At 39.5% G+C, this 22,330-nt stretch overlaps 1 protein-coding gene across 5 annotated transcripts in view; it reads right to left on the bottom strand.

Annotated features, from left to right (window-relative positions):
* evi5b (ecotropic viral integration site 5b) overlaps positions 1-22,330 on the bottom strand; it is a 61,361-nt gene that overhangs the window by 10,650 nt on the left and 28,381 nt on the right. For 4 of the 5 annotated variants that reach the window (XR_001776566.1, XR_001776567.1, XM_008407768.2 and 1 more), the window contains exons 4-18: positions 16,048-16,272; positions 15,875-15,949; positions 15,656-15,781; positions 15,428-15,571; positions 14,583-14,672; positions 14,280-14,377; positions 14,063-14,123; positions 12,349-12,402; positions 11,409-11,441; positions 10,887-11,033; positions 8,194-8,325; positions 7,966-8,106; positions 7,366-7,524; positions 6,938-7,084; positions 6,670-6,765 (exon numbers count right to left, since the gene is read on the bottom strand). Coding sequence is in view for 3 of the 5 variants with exons in the window: in XM_008407768.2 (XP_008405990.1) it covers positions 6,670-6,765; positions 6,938-7,084; positions 7,366-7,524; positions 7,966-8,106; positions 8,194-8,325; positions 10,887-11,033; positions 11,409-11,441; positions 12,349-12,402; positions 14,063-14,123; positions 14,280-14,377; positions 14,583-14,672; positions 15,428-15,571; positions 15,656-15,781; positions 15,875-15,949; positions 16,048-16,272 (1,728 nt within the window). In the remaining 2 variants the exon portion in view is untranslated. The remainder of the gene's footprint in view (positions 1-6,669; positions 6,766-6,937; positions 7,085-7,365; positions 7,525-7,965; positions 8,107-8,193; positions 8,326-10,886; positions 11,034-11,408; positions 11,442-12,348; positions 12,403-14,062; positions 14,124-14,279; positions 14,378-14,582; positions 14,673-15,427; positions 15,572-15,655; positions 15,782-15,874; positions 15,950-16,047; positions 16,273-22,330) is intronic. The other variant, XM_017304499.1, reaches the window with a different exon arrangement.

Genomic DNA, 22,330 nt, shown 5'->3' with positions numbered 1-22,330 from the left:
ATGCATCATATAATTTCTTCATGAAATTATATGATGTATAATTTCATGAAGAAATTATACATCTTAATTTCTTCATTATGTATAAAATTAAAAAATTAGTTAGACACTGCCTGAGATACAGCCTGGTTCTGGTTTGCTCTGCATCCCCAGAACCAGAACCAAACATGGAGAAGCAGCATTCTGTTTTTATGCTCCACTAATCTGGAACAAACTTCCAGAAAACTGCAAAACAGCTGAAACCCCGAGTTCCTTTAAATCAAGGCTAAAACCACACCTGTTCAGAGTTGCTTTTGATTAAAAACAACTGAAACATTGATCAAAAATATTTGATGTACATTTGATTATTCTTGATTTTGATGATGACATTTGACAAAATGCATAACGTTTCATAAACAGTTCTGTTGTGTTTTATCATGTGAAGCACTTTGAACTGCCTTGTTGCTAAAATTGTGCTATGAATAAAGCTGACTGACAACATAAAGTTGGACTAAGATCATCCTCACAACAGTCTAACATGGCGGTGGTAGTGAGATGGACCAGGTTTATTTGCTGCACTGTAGCAGAAAAAATCCAAGATAAGGTCATAAACTGACGGTCAGGCATTAAGTTAATGATCAATTGGGGTGTGCAACAAGGCAGTGATCTGGAGAACAAACAAATCTGATTCTGAATGGCTAAAGTAAAAAGTCCAAACTTTAGTATGAATTTTTAATTTGCCTTAAATAGGCCATTAATATTTAAAAATACTTTAATTTGGCTGAATTGAAACATTTCTACACAGAAAAGGGCCTCAGCTTTTTCATAGCTTTGTAAAAGACTCATTACCAGACAATGTAAACATTGATGTTAATGTTGGCAAAACCAGGTTTTAGTTTTGGGGTCACACTGGGTCAGGCTGGTTCAGCATTTCATTAAAAGCTGTTTGATGATCTTGAGAATTGAAATATTGAATAAGCAATAAAATGAGTCCAAGTACAAACATAATTCATTAAGGCGTGCCTATAGATAACAGAAAAAAAGTCACCAAAACATTTACACACAATTTCCACAAAAACACGACCAGCACATGTTGCCACATAGAAACAGGAAGAATTATCTGGCAGCAGTGCTGCTGCAGTTCTCCTTAGTGCAGTGATGACGTAACAGACTTTCAGAAGAACAACTTATCAAAAGCGTCACGCTTCTCAAAGAGCAAACTGGAGCAAAAATTTAGAAGAAAGGGAGGTGATCGGATAAAGTTAATGTGGTCACAAAGAACAGAACTGAAACCAAAATTAGACTCATGTCTGCAACACAACACACTCCAAAACTGCCACTGACTGCCACACTGCAGGCTTTTATAAAAAATATGGGAAGTAAACAAAATAAAGAGCATAATTTTAATAGGCCTGTGCAGCGCTTAGCTGCTCGGGCCTAACAAACTGAAGCAATCTTAAATGTCTCCATCAATAGATTAATCTCTTAAAAAAAGAGAGAATGCACTAAAAGTGAAAGCTCATGAAAAAAGGGACCTGCCACTTAAAAGTTATTTACATTCAGACATGGTTATTCAGAAAGGTTGAATAAACTGTATAACAAAGAGTTGAGTTCAAAAGCTGCATATTATTTATCAGCTACAAGGGAAGCCAAAGAGTTCAGGTATGTGAAAGCACTCAAAAGATCATTTTCATTTAAATATTGATTTTCTGAAAAAACAAAGCCATCTTCTCAGGGCCAATTGCACATCTAATCAACTTGTGCGTTACTAGAGCCATCTTCTTTAAGCGAGTGAGAGGTTTGCATATTTTTAATTCTGGAGCAGCTGATGTGTGTTCGTCTTCTTTATTCAACAGAAACTGCCACTTGCTTCTTCATTGAACAAGTTCTCACTGAAACAGGGCAAAGTGGCTGGAGCTGTGCTGTGGTTTGTAAACTTAAAAGCATTTGACACACTAACCCATGATATATTTTCAGATATCTCACATTCTTCAAATTCATCTAGCACACTCTGTCAACTAAATGAGAGTACTAGAACCAACTGTGTGAAAGGACTTGCAACTTTAAAAAAAGTATTGTGTACTGCTGATCACAAATGTATAACTCAATATATTTCAGATGTTACATTCAGATAGCAGAATGGATAGGATTCATTCTAGAACAGTGTAACTCACTCATGTTTATTTAGCATTTTAATTCTTCGTTTCTCCTTTCATAAACAGAAATTTCTATAAATATAGTTACTTTTTATAAAATTCAGCTCTGAACTGGGTCATAAGAGCTGATGCTAAGAGGGTGGACCCTGGTTTGGACCCAGGCCGGTCTGAGCTCTTCCATTGCAAAAAGGCATGTTGTTGGAAATCTGAGCCCATTACATATGAACACCACCAGAACTTTCATAGGAAGCAGGAGTCAGTAAAATAATGAGAAGAGTTGTTCAAGAGCCAAAGAGCACACAGAGAGATTTTCACAAAAACCAGGAAGTGGAAGGTAGGATTTTTTTCTACAAAAAAGACAAATAAAGCTCTAAGCATGTTTACTGCACAAGACTCCACTGTTGAAGGAAAAGCCTGATGAAGTGTTTTTATAAAACAAATACTGAATAACTTTGAACACTGGAAGAATATGCTGTGGTGTGATTAAGCCAGGGCTGAACTCCTTGGATGTCATGTTTGGAGGAAGAATGGTTCTGCACAAACACCAGGACCGGATTGAAGTTTCCAGGTAGGAAAGTCATTGTGTGGGATGACCGACAGATGGATAAATGTTCTTGAAAACACTCTGAAGACAGAGTGAATGTGCGTTTTCCAAACACACGAGGAAACTCTTGACTGGTTTCAAGAGAAAGAAAATAAAACGCAACTCTCACCTGGCTTTTATTCAACTGAAAATGACTGGAAAGAACTAAAGCTCAGAGTGTGCAAAAAAAAAAAAAAAAGAAGAATTTTTTTTTTAAATCCTCCAGATTTATAGTTTATATGGAAACACCTGAGCAGGGCATGCAACAAATGGCTTTCTTCATTATTATTAAATTAAATCCATAGTGTTTAATGCTCATTTCTTATGCCTTTTTATATTTACCAATAACTTCATTTGTGGAGTAATTTGCTTTAATTTCTTTGTAACTGTGGATTACTTGTATTATTAGGAATACGTGGTGTGTAATTTTAACTCAAAGACATTATTGGAAATATTTAAACCGACAAAAATGTACTTCTGCACCTAGTGTACAGGTGAAGATATTAAAGATATTCAGACAATCAGCCAGCAGCAGAAAATCCTGCTTCTAAGTCAGGAAATTGTGTTCTTTCAGCCAGCTGATCGGCAGTGTGCAGCAACAGTAGTTGGAGTATTAGGCTTTTGGATTTATTTTCTACCAGAAAACACTGCTAGCTAATGCTAACTAAGGTCACAAACATGCCTGTTTCAATACTAACTGGAAGAAAAGCACCATTTCTTTACTACACACTCGTCTTCTGGAATTACATCTACTGATTCTCAACAGAGATCATTTCCACTGATAAAAAATGTTGACTCAACAAGTTTAGCAAGTTGTCAAATTACTAAAATCCTTCAGAATTTCAAGCACATAAGGAGGCTACATGTGGGCTAAATGCCAAGAGAAGCAGCGACAGACGCTTACTCATTTGTGACTAACCAAAAAGAACCTTTTCATGAACTTGGGGAAAAATATTATGTATCCTTTCTGTTTGCAAAGAACTCCCAGTGAGGCCATGCCGCCTAAAATGCAAACCGAACATTACAGAAAATCACAAACTATGAGTTTGAATCAAACTGTTAAAGCGAACCCATGCAGATGTAATGCTGCAAGACTTGTGAGGATGCTCTATAGCGGTGAGTCTTTGAAGGCCTGACGGTGGGGAAGTCAGAGCAGAAAGCTGTGACAGAAATACACACAGCCCAGTGCATTTTAAGAACACAGAAAAGAACTGACTTCCTCTCACTAAAACTTGTTTACACATAATTTGCTGCCCCACGCTCCACAAAAGTAATGCAACAAAATTGCAGTGGGTTGTAAAATGTTGAGCACACAAACACGTAGAACTAGGCCTGTCACGATAACAAATTTTGCTGGACGACTAATTGTCTAAAAAATTATTGCAATAAACAATAATATTGTTTCAAGACCTTTTGACACTGATTTAATGGAAATGCATGTGATTTCCTGCCATGGATAGATACACTTTATTCTCTAAAGAACACATAACACTGGAACTGATAAACTAAATCAGTTCCAGTGTTAATGGATTCTCAGTCTCCATTAACAAAAAACAAACATACTTGAATAAAAACTAAACATAAAGTCAAAGTGGAAATAAATACTGCATTCAACCAAAAGAGTGCAGATTATGAAGTCTGTATACTATATTGCCCTTCAGTAATAACTAGATTTAAATAGAGAAGATGGCCACATCCCACAACCTAATGCAATAGTTCATACTACATGATTTTTTGCCCCTATTTTCCCCTTATGACAATCTTAGACCGCTGACCGATCTAATATTGTCGCTGGTGATTTCGTAACTGATCATCCTGTAGTGTGATTTAGATCGTCGTGGTCGCTCCGATCTAAATCAGCTGTTTTCCCCAACTGGGAGCTTAACGCTGAATGTGACAGGTAGCCAATCAGAAAGCGCGGATTCTCCTCTGCGCTTTCTGAGGGGAAATTACGGAGGAGAAATTACGGAGGAGAATCCCAAACAGCTGACACGGCGCAACCCGAAGTCCAGCAGACATTGGAGATGATATGTGGAAACAACATTAATGTTCATTCAACATTTTGTGCAAAGAATATAGAAATGACAAGGAGATGAGTTGGACCCAAATTGCTACCGCAGTTGATAAACCCGGTAACTTTTCAGCTGCTCTTCGTCAACATGACATAAATAGGTTATAATGATTTTCATTCAGTCAGGACTGATTCTAGTAAAGCATTGATTAATGCCAGATTTCAAAATGAGTTAACTGGACATATAGCCATTATTTTGTGCCCATGTGGCTGGACACCACACGACACAACGAACCCGATCGAAACGTTATACCTAGGATTTCTGTCGGCCAATGTGTGTGGTCTGGTTTTGAAAATGGGCCGACAATCGGCCCATTTTCCAATCGGCCCTGAGCCTTATTTTAATTTATCGTGCGATTAATTGATTTATCGTTTATCGCGACAGGCCTACGTAGAACCTTAATCAGGTTTGGACTTTAGATCCCCGTCTCTGTTCACGGCTTCTGGACGAAGTGGTGGTCACAACAGATGTGTGTTTACGTGTTTATTGTGGTCAGTCTTGTTGTTATGTAGCATCTCACGCATGTTTGGGGATAAATACTGGGTCCTTCTCACCTGCCTTTTGACGTTTGTTTATAAAGGACACAGTTTTAAGTGTGTTCACTTCAGTTAAATATAGTTTTATCTTGATGTGACTCAAACTGGTCAAAGACTAGTGTAAAAAACTGTAGAAATAGAATAACATTTTGGGACATGTCTATGCACGCCCTTTATAAGCTAACATTTTGACATGTTATATTAGTATTGGCCGATACCTAAAAGCTGAATCAAATTAAAATGTTTCCTTTTTTAAACAGACAAAAATGTACTAACAAATTTATTTGATAACTCTGCACCAGTACAGCGCCAAACATGGAAAAACAACATAAGTTTGCCGTCACTGATACCTTTCAATATTGGGACTGATACAGATAATATCAGATTGGTCCATCTCTAATATGAATACTGGTGTTATGGGTGAAAACTTATATTCACTGATATTATATATGTGATATTTTACTATTCTCGACCCCATTGGGAGTAAAAATACCACACTGACTTTACCACTTCAGTTAAACTCCCTACAATCCTTTACTGCGCCACCATCAGTCACATGACCAAACAGAAACTACATGCTCCACCGTCCCTCCAGAAACAAACAGCAACAAGATGGGAATAAATATCTGTTGTTAATATTTGCCCAGTTTTTCTTTAGTTTTTTTTATGGGACTGAGGTAAAAAAAAAATGACAATACCGATATTGGTGCCGATATATTGTCCATTTTTCAGATCTTTATTGTAAAAGATTTATAAAGCCATGAATCTGTTCTTTCCACTATCCAATCAGATGCTAATGTATTTTGGTGTGTCAAAGAAATTTCATATAAAATACATTGAAGGTTTGTGGTTACATCGTGACTCAAACTGCAAAACTTTCGAGGGGTGTGAAAACTTTTGCGAGATGCTGTGTGGGACACATTAGTTGGTAAATCATCCCCACACTGTGTTTCTGCCGAAACTAGGTGAAAGCTTATCAGACGATGTCTGTTAACTGCGTCTCTATGGTAACAAAGAACAAATACCAAATCAGGTAAATTTTCCAGATGAATATAAAATTCTAACGCTTGTAACTCCCTCTCCCTTCCCAATCAGATCTTTGTGTATTTCAAATCAAAGAATAAATAAAAAACCACAGCATCAAATGTCTGTCATATTAAGAAATAGCTACATGCTTACCTTCACTTCCTCTTTTGAATTAAAATAAATTACAAATTTGCTTTGATGCCCATATATTTCACGATGAGAGAAATTTCCCTTTGTGGCTGAGAATGATGAGATATGTGTGATGCGGTTTGTGAGGGAGTTGAGGAAATCCAATGTTTGCTGCAGAGCTGGGACTTTACCTGAATCTCCAGCTCAGAGATCTGTTGCTGGAGCTCTGCCATGGCAGCGATATTGTCAGCTTCCCTTAACCTCACAGCCATTACTTCTTCCTTACTCTGCAAAAAAAAAAAAAAAGAAAAAAGAAAAAAAGACATCAGCTCTTCAGTTTAGACACTTGTTTTTTCACCACGTTCACAAGTTGAACTTCACAGCTTGCACCACAACTGAGCTGTGGTGGCTCACCCCTGCAGAGGTGGTGCTAAAAACGCTGCAGCAGGCTGTTTGTACCTTGCATTCAATCTCAGCTTGCCTCCGCTTGATCTCTTGTAGCTGCACATTCAGATCCTTGTTCTGGGTGGTCAGCATCTTCACACGCTCCTGCAGACAGTGGCTCTCCTGTTCGGCCCGTCGCAGCTGATTGCTGTGAATCTGATTCTGGAGAAGCAGCAGAAAAAGATTTTTTACAGATAGATGTACGGAGTATGGTTTTGGATCAAACAGGCATTTGAGTAACTCTGGCTGGCAAAAATGCAGGTGAAGAAGAAATCTGCTGCCCTCTTAAGGCGAAAGTATAACATTACAGAATGTGGCTTTTGAAAATGTTCTGTAATACGGTTGCTTTTAGTTATTACATTTAGCTTAGATTAGATGAAAAAAAAAAAAAGAGTAGAAAAGAAGGATAAAAAGCTTGATTACAGAACAATGTGAGCGCTGACCTGAGTCTCCATCTCCAGCAGCCTCTGTCGAGTTTCTCTTAGCTCTGCCTGGACCTCAGCTTCTCTCAGCCTCACGCTCATCAGCTCGTCCTGCAGCTCACTCAGCGTGTTCTTCTTGGGGCTGTCCTTCCAGCGACTCGCGGTGCGTGCCAGGTGGCGCTGAGGAGACGGCTCACAATCAGACTCTTTCATCAACACCAACTCAGGGTTCCTACAGAAAATGAGCTACTCCTCCAGAAATATGCTGCTGGAGTTCTCTGTTCATTTCTGTTCACATTCTTTAAACAGGAAATAAGAGTAGGAAAGTGGGAGGCAAAAACGGTTGGAAAGTGGGTGGTATTGGGAATAACATCTGGAAATATAATTTTTTTTTTCCCAAACAACATCATAATTATCCAGACCTGGAAAGGTGTTGTATCTCAGACTATTCCAGAGTGCACATGAACCCTTTCTTAAACTAATCACATTTAGCTGTGGAACACAGCTTACATTTCCATCCATCAATCACTCACTTGGTAAATTTGCAGCTTTTTGAATTTTGGACATTGTAAAGTCCAGGTGTGATTTATGCCTAACTGTCCTGCTGCTCCAGCTGCTTACCTGCCAGTGTTCTTCCAGGTCTCTGACTTGCTGCCTCAGCTCCTTCAGTCCAGTCAGAGCCTCTGCTTCCCTCAGCTTCACTCCGATCAGCTCCTCTTGGAGTCGCGCCACGTTAGTGTCATCTGGTAGTGACGAGTTCCTCTGCAGAAAGGTTGTTCAACATAGAGATAAAACAGGGATTCGTGAGCTGTGTAACAAATAAGTATGTGTGCACCCGCAGCAGCTGACCTTCTCCATATCCAGGATCTTGTCTTGCATTTCTTTTAGCGCACAATGGGACTCGGCCTCCTTCAGCCGGGCCTGGACCAGCTCCTTCTCCAGCTGCAGGACAGACTCCTCTGAGAACCGAGGCGGTCCCTTCTGCAACCGACACAGAACGATAGTCAGAACACACAGAGACATTCATGCTTACACATGAAACATCATCATGCCCTGCCCCCAAAAAATAAACAGTCAGTAAAATCCATCTCCATTCCTCTTCAGTGTTTCTCCTCTCACATCACATCATTAATTCATGTCCATTCACTGTTAAACAAGGCAGCAAATTATGTAAAACAGTGTAGCGCGTCACATTACCATGTGGAATCCAAACATGAATAATTAACAAGGTTAGCCCACCAGATATGCACAGAGAGGATTATGATAGGGAGGGGCTACGTGTGAAATCACCCAGCTACACACACAGCTGCTTACACATTCATGAACATTCACCGTAAACGGTGACAGGTGTGTGTAGACCTGCGTGTAACCACCCGGCTTCCTGCATTGCAAAACAGGTCGCTGTCTGGAACCAATGAGCAACGTGAGGAGAGATGAACCCTGTGGGGGGATTTTCTGAGGCAGATCAACCCAAAGACTTCAACATTTGCAAAGTGGTTTAAACTCTTTTACAAATAAAAATCAACTGAGTCCATACTTTGACTCTGACCAAATTGTGTTTTACTGGGGAGAAAAAAGGATCCCCATAGCATAATGCCACCATCACCATGTTTCTCAATGGGTTTATATTAAAAATAAATTACACACAGGAGGACTCTGCTTACTAGTTAGTCAAATTATGAAGGCAATTGACTGCATTGAATTCTATTTAGTGATGCCAGATTAAATACAAAAGCACACCACACTTTTAAGATTTTTATTTGCAAAAGAAAGAATGGAAGAAAACCATGCATTTTGCTTAGGTCACTTTGTCTTGGCATGTCATATAAAATCCCCCCTACATCTATTAAAGTTCAGAGTTGTAATGTGACAAAATTGTGGAAAATGTTTGAGTACTTTTATTTAGTATTATATGCTAAATTTAGATAAACATGTTTTTAGGGGGGTAAAGAGGCAACTCAAGTAGCCGAATCAAAGTTTCTGAATGAGCGTTGAGCGATTAGGTTTACCGTAATTTCTGGACTAAAAGCCGCCAAGTTTTGGTTTTGAAAAATTGGATTGTGTTGTTGTGTACAACACAACAACAAAAGTTCAAGAACAAAATGTCCTCATGACTTTTCTTGGTAGGTTACTGTATTCTTTTTCTTAAGCAGTTATGGTACAGGCACTGAATAAGAATTTACCGGTATGTATTTTATCAAAAGTTAAATATCTCATGTTACATCTGCAACCTTATGACAGACGAAAAGATTTTTCTTTTAGAAATTATGAGAACAACGTCATATTGTTAGTAGGATAAAGACACAGTCTTACCAGAAGAAAGTCATAAAGTTACAAGAAAAAAGTCATTTTACTGAGAACAAAGCTTTGATAGTTATCAAGATGTGATGTACAACTTGTGAAGTCTGTGATTCATTCTTAAAAATACATTTCAAAGTCCTGCTACTGGAAATAATTTGAATCTGATGTGTTAAAAGATAAAGTATTTTCTACGTGTATAACCAATACTACATTCTAACTCAACAAGATGCTCAACATTTCTGAATTAATTTTTGTTATTTTTGTGTTAGCGTTATCATATAATTACTTCGTCATTGTCCTAATATTAAGGCTTTTTTTCTTGTGTAGTTGCAACTTTATTCTCGTAATATGACTTTTTTGTCATACGACTTAATTCTGATATTAGGACTTTTTTTCTTGCAGATTTTTTTTTTTTTTTTCTTAGCCTGGCTCTAATGCTCCTTTGCCACTATAGACATGTACTTCCCCCCCCAAAGTCAATGGGTGTGGTGTACAGCTCTGGACAAAATTAAGAGACCAAAGCACTGACTTACATTGAAGAACTCCTGGTTATTCCACCAGATATTGATTTCTGAACTCTTCCTGAATTAAAACATTGATATTGTTGTTTCTAAATGAGTATGAACTTGTTTTCTTTGTATCATTTGAGGTCTGAAAAAAATTCATCTTTTTCATTATTTTGATCATTTCTCATTTTCTGCAAATAAATACTTAATCTTTACTTGTAATTTCAGAGACATGTTGTCAGAAGTTTATAGAATAAAAGAACAATGTTCATTTTACTCAAACATACCTATAAAGAGTAAAATCAGAAAAACGGATCATTTTAAGTGGTCTCTTAATTTTTTTTCAGAGCTGTATATTCAGATGTGTTCAATAGTCAGGAAATTACTGTAATAGACAAGTTACATTAAGAAACATTATCAGGATAAAAAACTCTATGAACTACTAAATAATTTGGGTTTTTTACAGATCTTATGATGAATGATAAGTGTGTGCAGAACATGTATGAAGGTCTCTTCTCTAGACTTTTGGACATGCCAAAAATTCCGTTATCTAAACCTCTAGTTGTTTCCAAACCACATTCATCTTTGAAAAATAAAAAAAAGGAAAAAAAAGCAGTTATCTGAAAGCTTAAACCCAAACCTCACACCCAGATCTGAGCTGTACGCCACCTCTAACGCTACAGACGGTGTGCAGCGGTGTCCTGCCATGCGAGGTTTCTCCGTCCCCCTGCTTACCGCTTGTGGCTGCTGCTGAAGCTGCCTGATGGTTTTCCTGGCCCGCTCCAGCTGAGCAGTGGCCTCCTCGCTCTGCTGTTTGACCGTGGCCAGCTCCCGCTTGACCAGGTAGTTCTCCTCTGCCTCTTGGGCTCGAGTCACTTGTCCCTTTGGACATAAGCAACCGAGGAGGGGTGGGATGAGCACGACAGGAAGTGAAACGGAAAAGGTGGAATGGGTGGGCGAATCAGACAAGAGGTTGGAATGGTTTTTTCATGCTCGTTTGAATGCTGGCAACTGTGATTTACATTAACCCTTAGCTGTGTTCAGCTGTGATTCTTTCATTTTGTCCGACATGCCATAATGTGGAGTTTCATGCACTGGATAAACAATGTTATCAGCATGTGATGTAGTTCTTTATTCATTAGAGTTCATCAGATTCTGATTGGTCTAGGATTTAGCTAAAGTAAGCATGCAGTGAAAAACAGAAAGAAGGAAAGACAAGAGAAGGACTGAGATGGATAGAAAAATAAAGAAATATACCTGAATCAATCTATCTGCCAAGGAAGCACTTTCCTACAAAACAGAAATATCAACAGAGACAGAGGGAGAGAAAGAGACAATCCAAAGGACAGTTAAAGCACACAAAAGAACAACTGATTGCTTCAAAGAAGAAATGCAATGTTCATTTTCCCTCCATTGTTTAGTAACTGAACCATCAGATAGAAAAGGAACATTGCAGGTGCGGTGAAAAAAAGTGGAGCTAAGCTGGTGACAAAGTGAGGAAATTAGTGGTTCTGCAAACAAAAAGCTTTGGACGTGGTTAAAGCCGACAGGGAAGAAAGCTACAAAATCTACAGTAAGCAGGTACAGGTTGGTTTAAGTGAGCAGAAACAACTCATCCAAGCTTTTTTCTCTTCTTCTTTTTCTTAAAGGCTTTGGTTAGTTACGAGTTTAAAAAGTCAAAAGGCCTCGCCAAGAGCTCAGTGCTGAAGCAGCAGCCCAGCAGACGCTCCCGTTATCCACACCAGACCTCATGCATGGTGCAGCAGCAGAGCTCAGTCTGACAGCATGCCGATTACCCAGCATGCAGTGCTTCCAGCCCTCGCCAACACCAAGCGGCGTCATTCACATTCCACATCTGCCACACGCAGTCTCTCCAGTCAGCAACGTCCGGGAAGACGCTCACTGTTCTTTTTTTTTTTTTGATAAAAAAAAAAAAACCGGTGCTTTAGAGACCGTTACCATGGTGACCTGGAGATGAAATTCAACGTCTTTTGACTTGATTTTATGGACCAGCAAATCCACTTTTCAACTCAACAAGTTACCCTAAAAGCAGGCAGCTTCCCGTATGTGTAAGACAGGCGAGTTAGTGCGAGAAATGGCTCCATCGTTAGGAGGGATGCATGACGTCTGAGAAAACCATGGATTAGAGCTGAACTGGAGTGAAAGGAGAAAGTATGTGTTTCTGTGGTGAACTCACTTTTTCCAGTGTGTCTATCCTCTGTTTCAGGAGCCTGTTCTCCGTCCGCAATCTCTGAAGAACAAAATAAACACAAAGGATAAACTCATTAGGCACAGGAACAGACGTCTGACTTCTAACAGTGGATATGCTGCAACAGTGGCAGCAACATTTTGGTGGATAAATTAATTTTCTTGCATGATTTCCAGGGGTCAGTAGTTCTAAAAGGCTAATAAAAACAAACGTTCTTTAGTTTTGAGTCATGACGATACAGCATCTAACAAAACTATTCATACCCCTCTATCATTACAATTTTATCACATTACAACCAAAGTGTTTCAGTATCAGACTGCTAAGCAGAAGACCAATAGCTGTGTTCCCATTGACCATATAAACGCGCAATTTCACATTTTGAAAATAAATTTGCTTAATGGAAATATGGTATTTTTTGAAGGAAAAAACCACCCAAAAACTCCTTTTCCAATATAAAGTTTTGGTGCTAGAATTTGTTTTTTTTTTTTACCATATCAAAATTGGTTTATTTCGCACAACTGCAATGGAAACACTTTTCACGCGATCAATCACATTTTATTTGTATAACACCTTTCAGCAACAAAGCATTTCAAAGTGCTTTACATCATAAAAACACAAAGTCATAGAACACAGAAAAAACACTTTAAAATGAAACTGCCAGTCAAGTGTTTTCTCGTAGTTTGCTGAGTTGACATTCCTGTGTGGGTTAATTTAGGCTCTCCATCTGGTTCCATTATTCTCTGCAGCATGATAACATGCTTTTAAAGGGGAAGATTGTTATTTTGGTCATCCTGATATCACTGGCTTTCCATAACCGCTGAACAGAAGCCCGGATCTGTGTGTCAGGAGAAGTCCCATAAGACTACAAATGCAACTTTTCTGATGTCTGGACGTAAGGACGGCTACTACTGGTTGCTGTGTGGCAGGCACAAGGAAAGCAGGGAAAACAGGAGAAAGCATGTAACATCTGCACATGGAGAACACAGTAAATATGAACAACAAGTCCATATTCAAATTCAAAATTACTTGATTCATTCCAAAGGGAAATCAAATGTCAGAAATCATATAATTCAAGTATCTTCAAAGAGGAAGGATCTCCAGTAGCAGTCAGTCTGGCTGTTAATCTGAAAAGGCCTCTGACCGAATGCATTGTTGCTATGTGACAAAAACAACATACGGCTGGTACAGGGTACTATCAGCTCAATGTCCAGTCAGTTGACATGTTATTTTACAGTAACGTGTCCTGGATGTCACTATCAGTTGTTGGTAAGCACTGCTAATCCAACTCTTTTGCTTTAGTCGCTCCTCTTTATTCTCTCTCTAGTTTTTTGATTCTGGAAATTTAAGAAAACCCAAAAGATCCCCGCATTTTTTGTGCTAATATATCATTGTGAGTTTATTGCAAACTTTATGCAAAAAATGCTCAAAATCATTGGGCTTAACCTATGCTAACTCACACCAGCAGGTGGCAGTATTTCTTATGTCTACTCCGCTGCTGCCTCAGTCTCACTTGCCATCAAGTTATAGTGTCTGATCTATGTGGCAAGTAACAAAACTGCAGCAGTATCAAGGACTGTTCGCTAACGACATTTTACACACGCCTGTTCAGAGAAAACCTGCAGCAGTCACACAGATGAAAAAACAAAATTGTATTCAGATGCATTTCTGATTAGAGGTTCCTCAGTGCATTAAAAATACACACCTTTATCTCCACCTGTTCTTCCATCTCCTTTGTTTTGATTGTAGTGTATTCCTTCTCTAACCTGTAAAAGAAAACACAAAAATATATTATCAAGTGGACTGATCTATTAAGACAACACAGCACTGGATATTTGGAAATAAATCAAGTTTTTTATGTTCTAATCTAACTGGATTATAAAAGACATGAGTTCAGTTTAAAAGAAGGCAGCAAGGCTTACTTCTTCATTTTCTTGGCATTGTATTTAACTTGATAGGCAGCCTGGATGACCTTATCTGGTCCACTGTCAAACTGATGTGGGATGACCTTTTGGAAGTGCTGAAATGGGAAGAAAAGTAACAGAAGCAGATTAACTGTGCAACCTGCTGTTAGGTAAACTGCTGTTTAACTTCCCAGAACTCCACCCACAGCTGCCATATCCACATCTATCTATTAACTGGGTGTGGCGGAGCTTCCTTCCAGAAAACAAAGTGCAAAATGCAATGAAACCTGAGCTAGCTGAGTAAAGAGTGACAGTGTATACCTGTAACATTCCCTCCATGTCGAGCTGGATCAGTTCAGCCTGGTTCATCTGCAGGATGGCCAGCCCCACACGGAAAACAATCTCCAAACCCTGAGGACAGATTAGCTGGAATCAGAGCGGGAAGCTCAGCGTGCTGAGAACCAGTAACGCACCGATCTGCTTTACTTCACTTCCGATACGGATATCTGAGGTTTAGCATCGGCCAATACCAATCCGATACAGAAAAACAAATGAATTAATTTAAAATGTTTCTTTTCTTTTTTCATAACTCTGTACCAGTACAGCACACATAAATACACCAATAAATTCACAATATTGGTCAAACATGTAAAAATAGCACAACTTTCATTTGTTCAGTCAGGGCAATTGATTTTGCAGTCAATGTAAAATAAATAACAGAAACTGAAATAATAGGTTGACTACCTTTGTCAAACATTTTAAACTGCTCAGAAAGAACAATGCGAATTCTAAATATAATGTAAAATAAATATTTAAGTATGACATCACTCAGAGCACAAAGCACATAATTAGACTAGAATTATTTTTCCAATATCTGAACCGATACAGATATCAATATTGTTATAAAGGGACTTAATCAGACCACACTGCTATTGCAAGACCAGCAGGTGGCACTAACGTGTTACTTTTCTTTTCATATTACCCTCATTTAACATGTTTTTTCAGTGAAGCTGTCTTGAAAGTTGCGTTAGTCTCAAGTCTAATGCAAGAAAAGTCTAAGTTTTGTGAAAATTACTTTCTCTAGAATAGAAGAAAGTCAGTAAACTGACCAACATCAATAAATAGCATTTCTTATTGAAAGTGGGTAGCTGCTCCTTTTAACTAACCTCACACATGAAGATATCAAAAATCCTGGTGGCTACAGGTAAGGGGTAGGAGGTGAGGAAGATGGTGAGGAACCAGGAGGAGGCGTACATGGAGGTGTGGAAGCTTTGAGCCTGGAAATGCATGTGCAGCTCCGGGAGCTGCTCCTGGAAATCCACAAAAATCCTTCAGTCCATACAGCAGATTTCTCCAGAGCGTTCCCTTTCTGTAACTCCAGATGAAGTGCCTACCTGAATCATGCTCTCAAACTGATACATGCAGAGTCCCAGCTCAGCCATGCTGGGCTTGAAGAGCTCTCGCAGCCTGTAGTCCTGCATGAGCTTCACAAACACACAGAAGGCTTCCTCCTCTGGCATCTGGAACAAAACGAGACTAAATTAATTAACACCTGCAGGAATCTTCGCTGACTGCAAAGGTATTTACGGATATGTTTTCAGTAGCACTGTTACCTGCATGAGCAGCAAACCCACAATGAACGCACTTCCTTGACAGTAGCCAACCTCGCGGTCCACCAGAGAGTAGGCCTAATTGATCCCCCCACCCCCAAAAAAACAGTCATTAGATATTCTCTGAATAGTATTTTTATGCTTCAGATTGCTGTTGGAGGGGGAAGCAGGTGTACCTTCATGACGTTGAAGAGCACTTCCTGGCCCAGACTGTCCTTCTCCTTGAAGAACTCGTGTTCAGGATAGGTGCGAGCGATGTCTCTGCGTATGAGCTTCTCGCACGGCGATGTCATCTTTAGAAGTTCTGAGTACTGATCTTTGATGGGCATGTTCTGGGCGTTACACAACAGCTGCCACACTATTGCCCGGAAGTGGTGGGGAATGCCTTTTCTAACAAGATCCTGCAGGAAGACAAGAACAACAACAAAAAATCTGATGTTTTATTTATTTTTTTGACGTTGAGGTTATTGGACAGTAGGGGTGTAGTGATACAATAATTTCACGATACGATATACGATATGTATCATGATATTTGTTGAGTGATACAATTCAGTGCATTTTTACGATTTTCTGAAAGATTTTAGAAGGACAGAATGATTTTGGTGACATTTTGTGTTCCATAGACTTGAATTTAGTTAACTGAAAACTGATTAAAAGCACCAACTACACAATACCTGAATCTGATTGGACAGTCTAACAGTCTGCAGCTGGACAAAATGAATCAAAGACGCAGTGAGAGAATTAGTTTCCGTCATTTAATTCCTGTGGATTTGACATAAAACTCAAAAAGTTTAAACGGTAATCCAGGAGCAGAGTGGGGAGATTATCAGCCTCTGTAGACTCTCAATATGCAAATGATTGCACTTATGTTTTTTTTCTTTTGGACACTGTGGCTGCATTTTGGAGTAAAAATGCAGCCACAAATGCAGTCTTTTGGACTATGGGGAAAAAGGCTTTTCTACCTTGGCTCCCGGAGTTAGCCGTGGCTGTAAACTGCTTTCTTCTAACTGCTAAAGTAGTGGCTCCGCCTCACCCCGTAGTGATCGACTCCCTGCAGCTAYGCAGCGCCGCTATTCCCCTGCTTGGATCTCTGAGTAGCTGCCTCTCAGACTGCCAGGATCTCATAGTTCTCTCAGTCTCTGATACTCTTTGTCTGTTGCTRATAAGAATGATCGATCAGCCATTGTTATCATGGAAATCCTCACTGCGCCGCGGATTCTGGCTGGGGGGGTTTCCTCTTCGTCTTCCTGCTGAAAACACAGCGCAGCTGCTGCTGCGCACCCGCTTCGGATGTTACAGCCCATGTTCGTTCTTCATGTAATCCTTTATATACAGAACAGAAACCGCTAAGCTATAAACTAATTACGAAGTTAATGCTACCAGCCAAAATTTGCATTAATTTCGCGATCTCACTGCTATTGCAGCTGCTCCGTTCGCGCCGCTACTCCGTTCCGCTTCTCCGTTCCGCTTCTCTTTCACTTACTTGCGCAACTTTACTTTGTTTCTCAGCAACAAAATACAGCCCATTATTATTTATTGAAGATTTTACATTTCGAAAAACACAGGAATCTAATGTTTCGTTTCGTACGTTTGGAAGCTCATTCCCTCTCACATAATCGGAAAAGCAGGGGWATGGCGGCGCTTTTGACATTTCTCTGACATTCGGAAAAATATGGTTTACTAATTTTAGCATAACTCCGGTTATACTTGGCCTATTAACACAATTTAAAAACTGGTGTGTAGTTTATAATGTGCACTTTAAGCTCACATTGAAAGTGAGACTGAAGGAGGCAGAGTCTTGCTGCTACGCCGTAACAATCTAGACGTTAAAAAGAGCTATAAGGCCATGGACCTCTATGGTTTAACGGATCGATACTGGCGGGTGAAAAATCGATACTTTCCGAGGGTGGGAAATATCGATATACATCGCCGAATCGATTTATTTATACAGCCCTATTGGACAGTAAAGTATCCGTATCTAAACCTCCAAACTAATCCCAAGCGCTCATCAGTGTGGACGTTGCTGGTGAAGGAAGACGACATAAAGCCATTTTTAATATCAGTACATTGTTCAAAAAGTCAGAGGAAGCACAAGAACAAGAAATTTCATGATCTACGACTTCGAGACATGTTTAAGGTTTCAGTCAACAAGTAAGAGTGACATTTCCAGCACACAACATGAAGGCTGAATAGAGTATGGCAGGGTTCCATTGAAATCCCTAGGACTTCGGTGAATTTTTACAGTTTCTTACTTCCTAAAGGTCCTCCCCACTACTCCGGACATTTTGTCACATTAGGAGCTCTTTTAGGATCAAGGTGTTTGGGCAAAGCTTTTTTTTTAGAACTCCATAAATTCTACACATTTTTCTAAAATGTCATAATTTAGGAGTCTTAGGATTCTTTGAAAATATGAGCACAGAACTATAAGGGCAAGAATCTACATTCATACATGGATATTGCTGTTAGACTGACCAAGGTAATCCTGAGCCATTTCTTTAGCCATGAAGTTCAAGGTTTAGGCTGCTGAGGACAAACTCACCACTTTTCTTCACTTTCTTCTATTACTCTTTTTTTTTTACTACTTTGAATAATTTAGCTTTATTGTACTGTTTGATGATAATTTTTTTATAATTTATGTATGACTGAATTGAAATTATTTATTTTTATAAAGTATCTTAAGATGATATTTGTTGTGAGTTGGCACCTCCTTAAAATTAAAGTGAATTGCTGTTTTAGCAAAGCTAGTCTCACTAGTGGCTGTTTTTTTCAGTCATAGAGCCAGGAAAAAAAAGTTTGAAAGCTGTACCCATCTTAGTGAATAAACACTTATGTGAAGGTTAAAGCCTTAAAAAAAAAAAAAAGACTGAAAATCAGGCACCAATTTTTGATCTCTCCAGGAGTTATTTTGTGATTTTCACTAGGATTGTTGTATTACTAAAAATCACAAATATTCCATATAGAAACAGAGAACAATTCACTGAAATAAATGGACTTCTTCTGAACAAAGAGAGCCGAGTCCGTTTCTCTGAAGAAGCGGCTCCCCTCAGAGGATCCTAAGCGACCCCACACCTGCAGTGGGCGCTCTGAACCCTGACAAGGTTTTGTTTCCCTGCTGCACTGTTTATTATTCCGACTGTAGTAATAAAGAGAGCCAACGACTCGAATCATTTGGCTGAGGCGTGCACTTTTCAAATCTTTCCAGCAGAAAACCCATGACTCGTGTAAAAGCTGCTGTTAGTTTAGCTTCATTTTAAATATGTTAAATAGCTTCATTTTAAATGCACAATTGGGAGCCGTATTTTCACATGTGAATGCAGATAAGGGGAATTGTAGAAGAGTAGTTTAATGTAAGATAATGGAGAAAGAACGCTGACGTTTCTCAAAACAGCGATAAGCCAAGAGTTTGCTCATATGATTTAGCTTTGTGCCTGTATCCACTACCAAACCCAATCTTTTCAATGAAGAGCTCTAAAGTAATTTGTTTCTGTACATTACTGCTGATACAAGTTGATGAAGCAATTTCCTGTGCTGACAGGGAGCGCTGCTCTTTCCTGCAGTGATGACAACGCATAATGGTCAAGTGTGTGTGTGCATCTGGTGAGCCCAGGGTGCATCTGGAGCAGAGGTCTGTCCACCCCCCCACCCAGGCCTTCAGCAGGGGGGTTCCCTCTCCCCTTGAGACAATCTGTGCTTTGTTCTGTGATGGAATAAGGGGCGGCTTCATGTCGACTGTTCAACAAAAGCTGCTTTCTGCCCTCTCTTCACACTAAATAATATGCAGCACTCAGATATAATCAATATTTTAAAACCTGAACTTATGAGAGTACAATAAAACAATCTATAGTATGACCTAATTGCTTTTATTTAAAACATAAAAGCAACAATTAATTGTAAAATAATGCAATGATTATTAGAGGTGTAATAATACTACCTTTGACATTTCCTGTTTGGGTTTGATTGATAAATTTTTTAATTTCACACACCTTTTCCAGAGGCAAACTAGATGATATTAGCTGGTTTATTATTTTAGATCAGGGGTCTCAAACTCAATTTACCCGGGGGCCGCTGGAGGCAGAGTCTGGGTGAGGCTGGGCCGCATAAAGGATTCCACAAAAAACATTTAAAAAATATCCCAAATGTCATCAACATTTAATTATTTCTCCAATACATGAACTGCAGGCTTTGGCTTTGACAAAGACATGATGAGGGTGTGACAAAATTTAGTTTATTCCACTTGGCGTCGCTCATGTTCTACGTTTTATAGAAGTCTTTAGCCAGCTAGCAATGTATGGAGAACGTCTCGACGCGTGATGCCATTACCGCTTCTACTTGTCACAACAGCACGGCGGATGACGAGCAGCCCGGTAGCAGTCGCCTTTCTCTGCGTTTGATCATGGCATTTGTTAATGGTAGTTAACAAATGCCCTAACAAATGCCCTGCAGTTGCCCTTCCCTGGCGACTGCAGGGAAGGGCAACTGGTACCGGACTGTTCCATCATTCGCCGCACTATTGTTAGAAGCGTAGTGTGCATGAAGTCAGTGTAGCTTAGCCTAGTACCGAATGTCAGCCATAACGAGGAACAGAGGGCGGGACTTCCTTCAGAGGTACGCTCACCCTGTGGGCCGCACTAATATTATACTTTCATAACACAGTGGGGGCCACAAGACATCGTCCCGCGGGCCGCAATTGGCCCGCGAGAATGAGACCTCTGTTTTAGATATTTCCAAATACGTCTTCACTGTGAAGCGTATTGCAGCATTCCTTAAGCTAGCCATTACATGGATTCCTCTGGTAGAATTTCTAACGGGTCAATCAGTGAACAGAAGAAACTGCGGACGATGAATTCGATTTTCTGCACTGTTTTAGAATTATAGTCTGTATGTATTTTTAGCAAAGTAGGTGAACGAAGCCTTGTTCAGCTCCAAACCTCTATTTCTGCAGTGGAGGATGGGTGATTCCAGCATGGGCAATTTCCAGTATGGCAAGTTTCTTAGCTTTTACCAGACTAGTAGGTAAGGGGCAGCAATGCATTAATCTATGCTCTGCCAAACCAGAAAATAATTCTGGTAACTCTAGAACTTTCTCTGGCATTATAAAAACTTTAACTTGCAGGTTAAAATATATTTTGCAGTTTAGAAACTATATCTGCTTAAAACCTTGCAATCCCTCAATATTGGGAGCTCATGCCTACTCAAGAGGCTTCCGTTTAAACAACAGTTTAATGTAAATGTTAAAAAAGTTACTAACAGTACCACAGTTAAGATTTTGCTGACAAGTTCAGAATAACCAAAGTTCCTTCCTTCACTCAACGACCGCTGAATTTTTCTGGAAGTCAAGAGGAAGAAAGCTGCAGATCTGAGGAGGAATCAGCCTGTCTGAATAATATCCCTGCCTTATTTCAGTTTATTGATTGCTTCATCTACTGGATTGCACAACAACACAATTAGTGGATCTTTGTGTTGCTTCGATATTTATATGCAGAGTGACAAAAACAAAAATCTGCTCCTACAGAGGTTGTTGGCGTCTTTCCTTCTATGTTAAATCTATGACCCGATAAAACATTGTTGGGTCAACATTTATTCTGAAGACCACTTTGGGCCTGGGGTTTAAATCAAAGCACTACCGACAGTCACATGGAACATGATTATCACAGGGCTGCAGAGAGTTACTGTAAAAACAAGCCCGCTAAAATTAGCATCAAAATGTCAGGAACTGAAATAACAAGTTCAGGGGCAACACTGCAGGGTCAGCCGGGACGAAGATAGCCTGACAAATTATCTCTGACTGTAGTAAACACTGCACAGTTTGAGCTTTTGTGGTGTCTGGCACAGGGCGAGATGGTAAATGTCAGCAAAAATGCATACTGTGCATCACAAGAGAGACCACACGGCTTAGATGTGGACGGAGTTGTCGAGTTCTTTTCCTTTCTTTACAGCATATTGGGGAAGAGTATATATTTTTTTAAATCAAAAATGGTGCTTTGCAACAGTATTTTTGTGTATTAGCTAATTTTACAACCACTCTATTCTTAATGTATTAGATTTTGGACCCGGGTCTTTAACGTGTTAACTTGAATGATTTAATTTGAACCCTATGGAAGCCAAGAGAAGTTGCTTTATCGCCCATTGCCGTTAGTGGATGTTGGTTGTGTGTCACATTTACAAGTGTACCAAAAAATGTGCAAATAAAAAGGTTCCAACCAGTATCTTTGCACATAAAGTGATTTTGTTAGAGGTTTTTACTGGGGAAACATATAAAAAAAGACTACTGTTGTGTTCAAGATGTAAAAAAAGGAGTTAGCTCATCAGCAAAGCTATTTAAACCTAAAATAGCATCTCAGTGCTAACCATATAGCATAGCGGTTCTCAACGTGGGCGGTACCGCCCCCCAGGGGGCGTTCAGAGGACGGTAGGGGGCGCTGGCGTACATTTTTACAAAAGGGGGGTGCTGGGATTCCT

This window comes from Poecilia reticulata, linkage group LG4, assembly GCF_000633615.1.
Source record: "Poecilia reticulata strain Guanapo linkage group LG4, Guppy_female_1.0+MT, whole genome shotgun sequence".
Lineage (NCBI taxonomy): Eukaryota > Metazoa > Chordata > Actinopteri > Cyprinodontiformes > Poeciliidae > Poecilia > Poecilia reticulata.
This window is presented reverse-complemented; position numbering and strand designations above follow the sequence as displayed.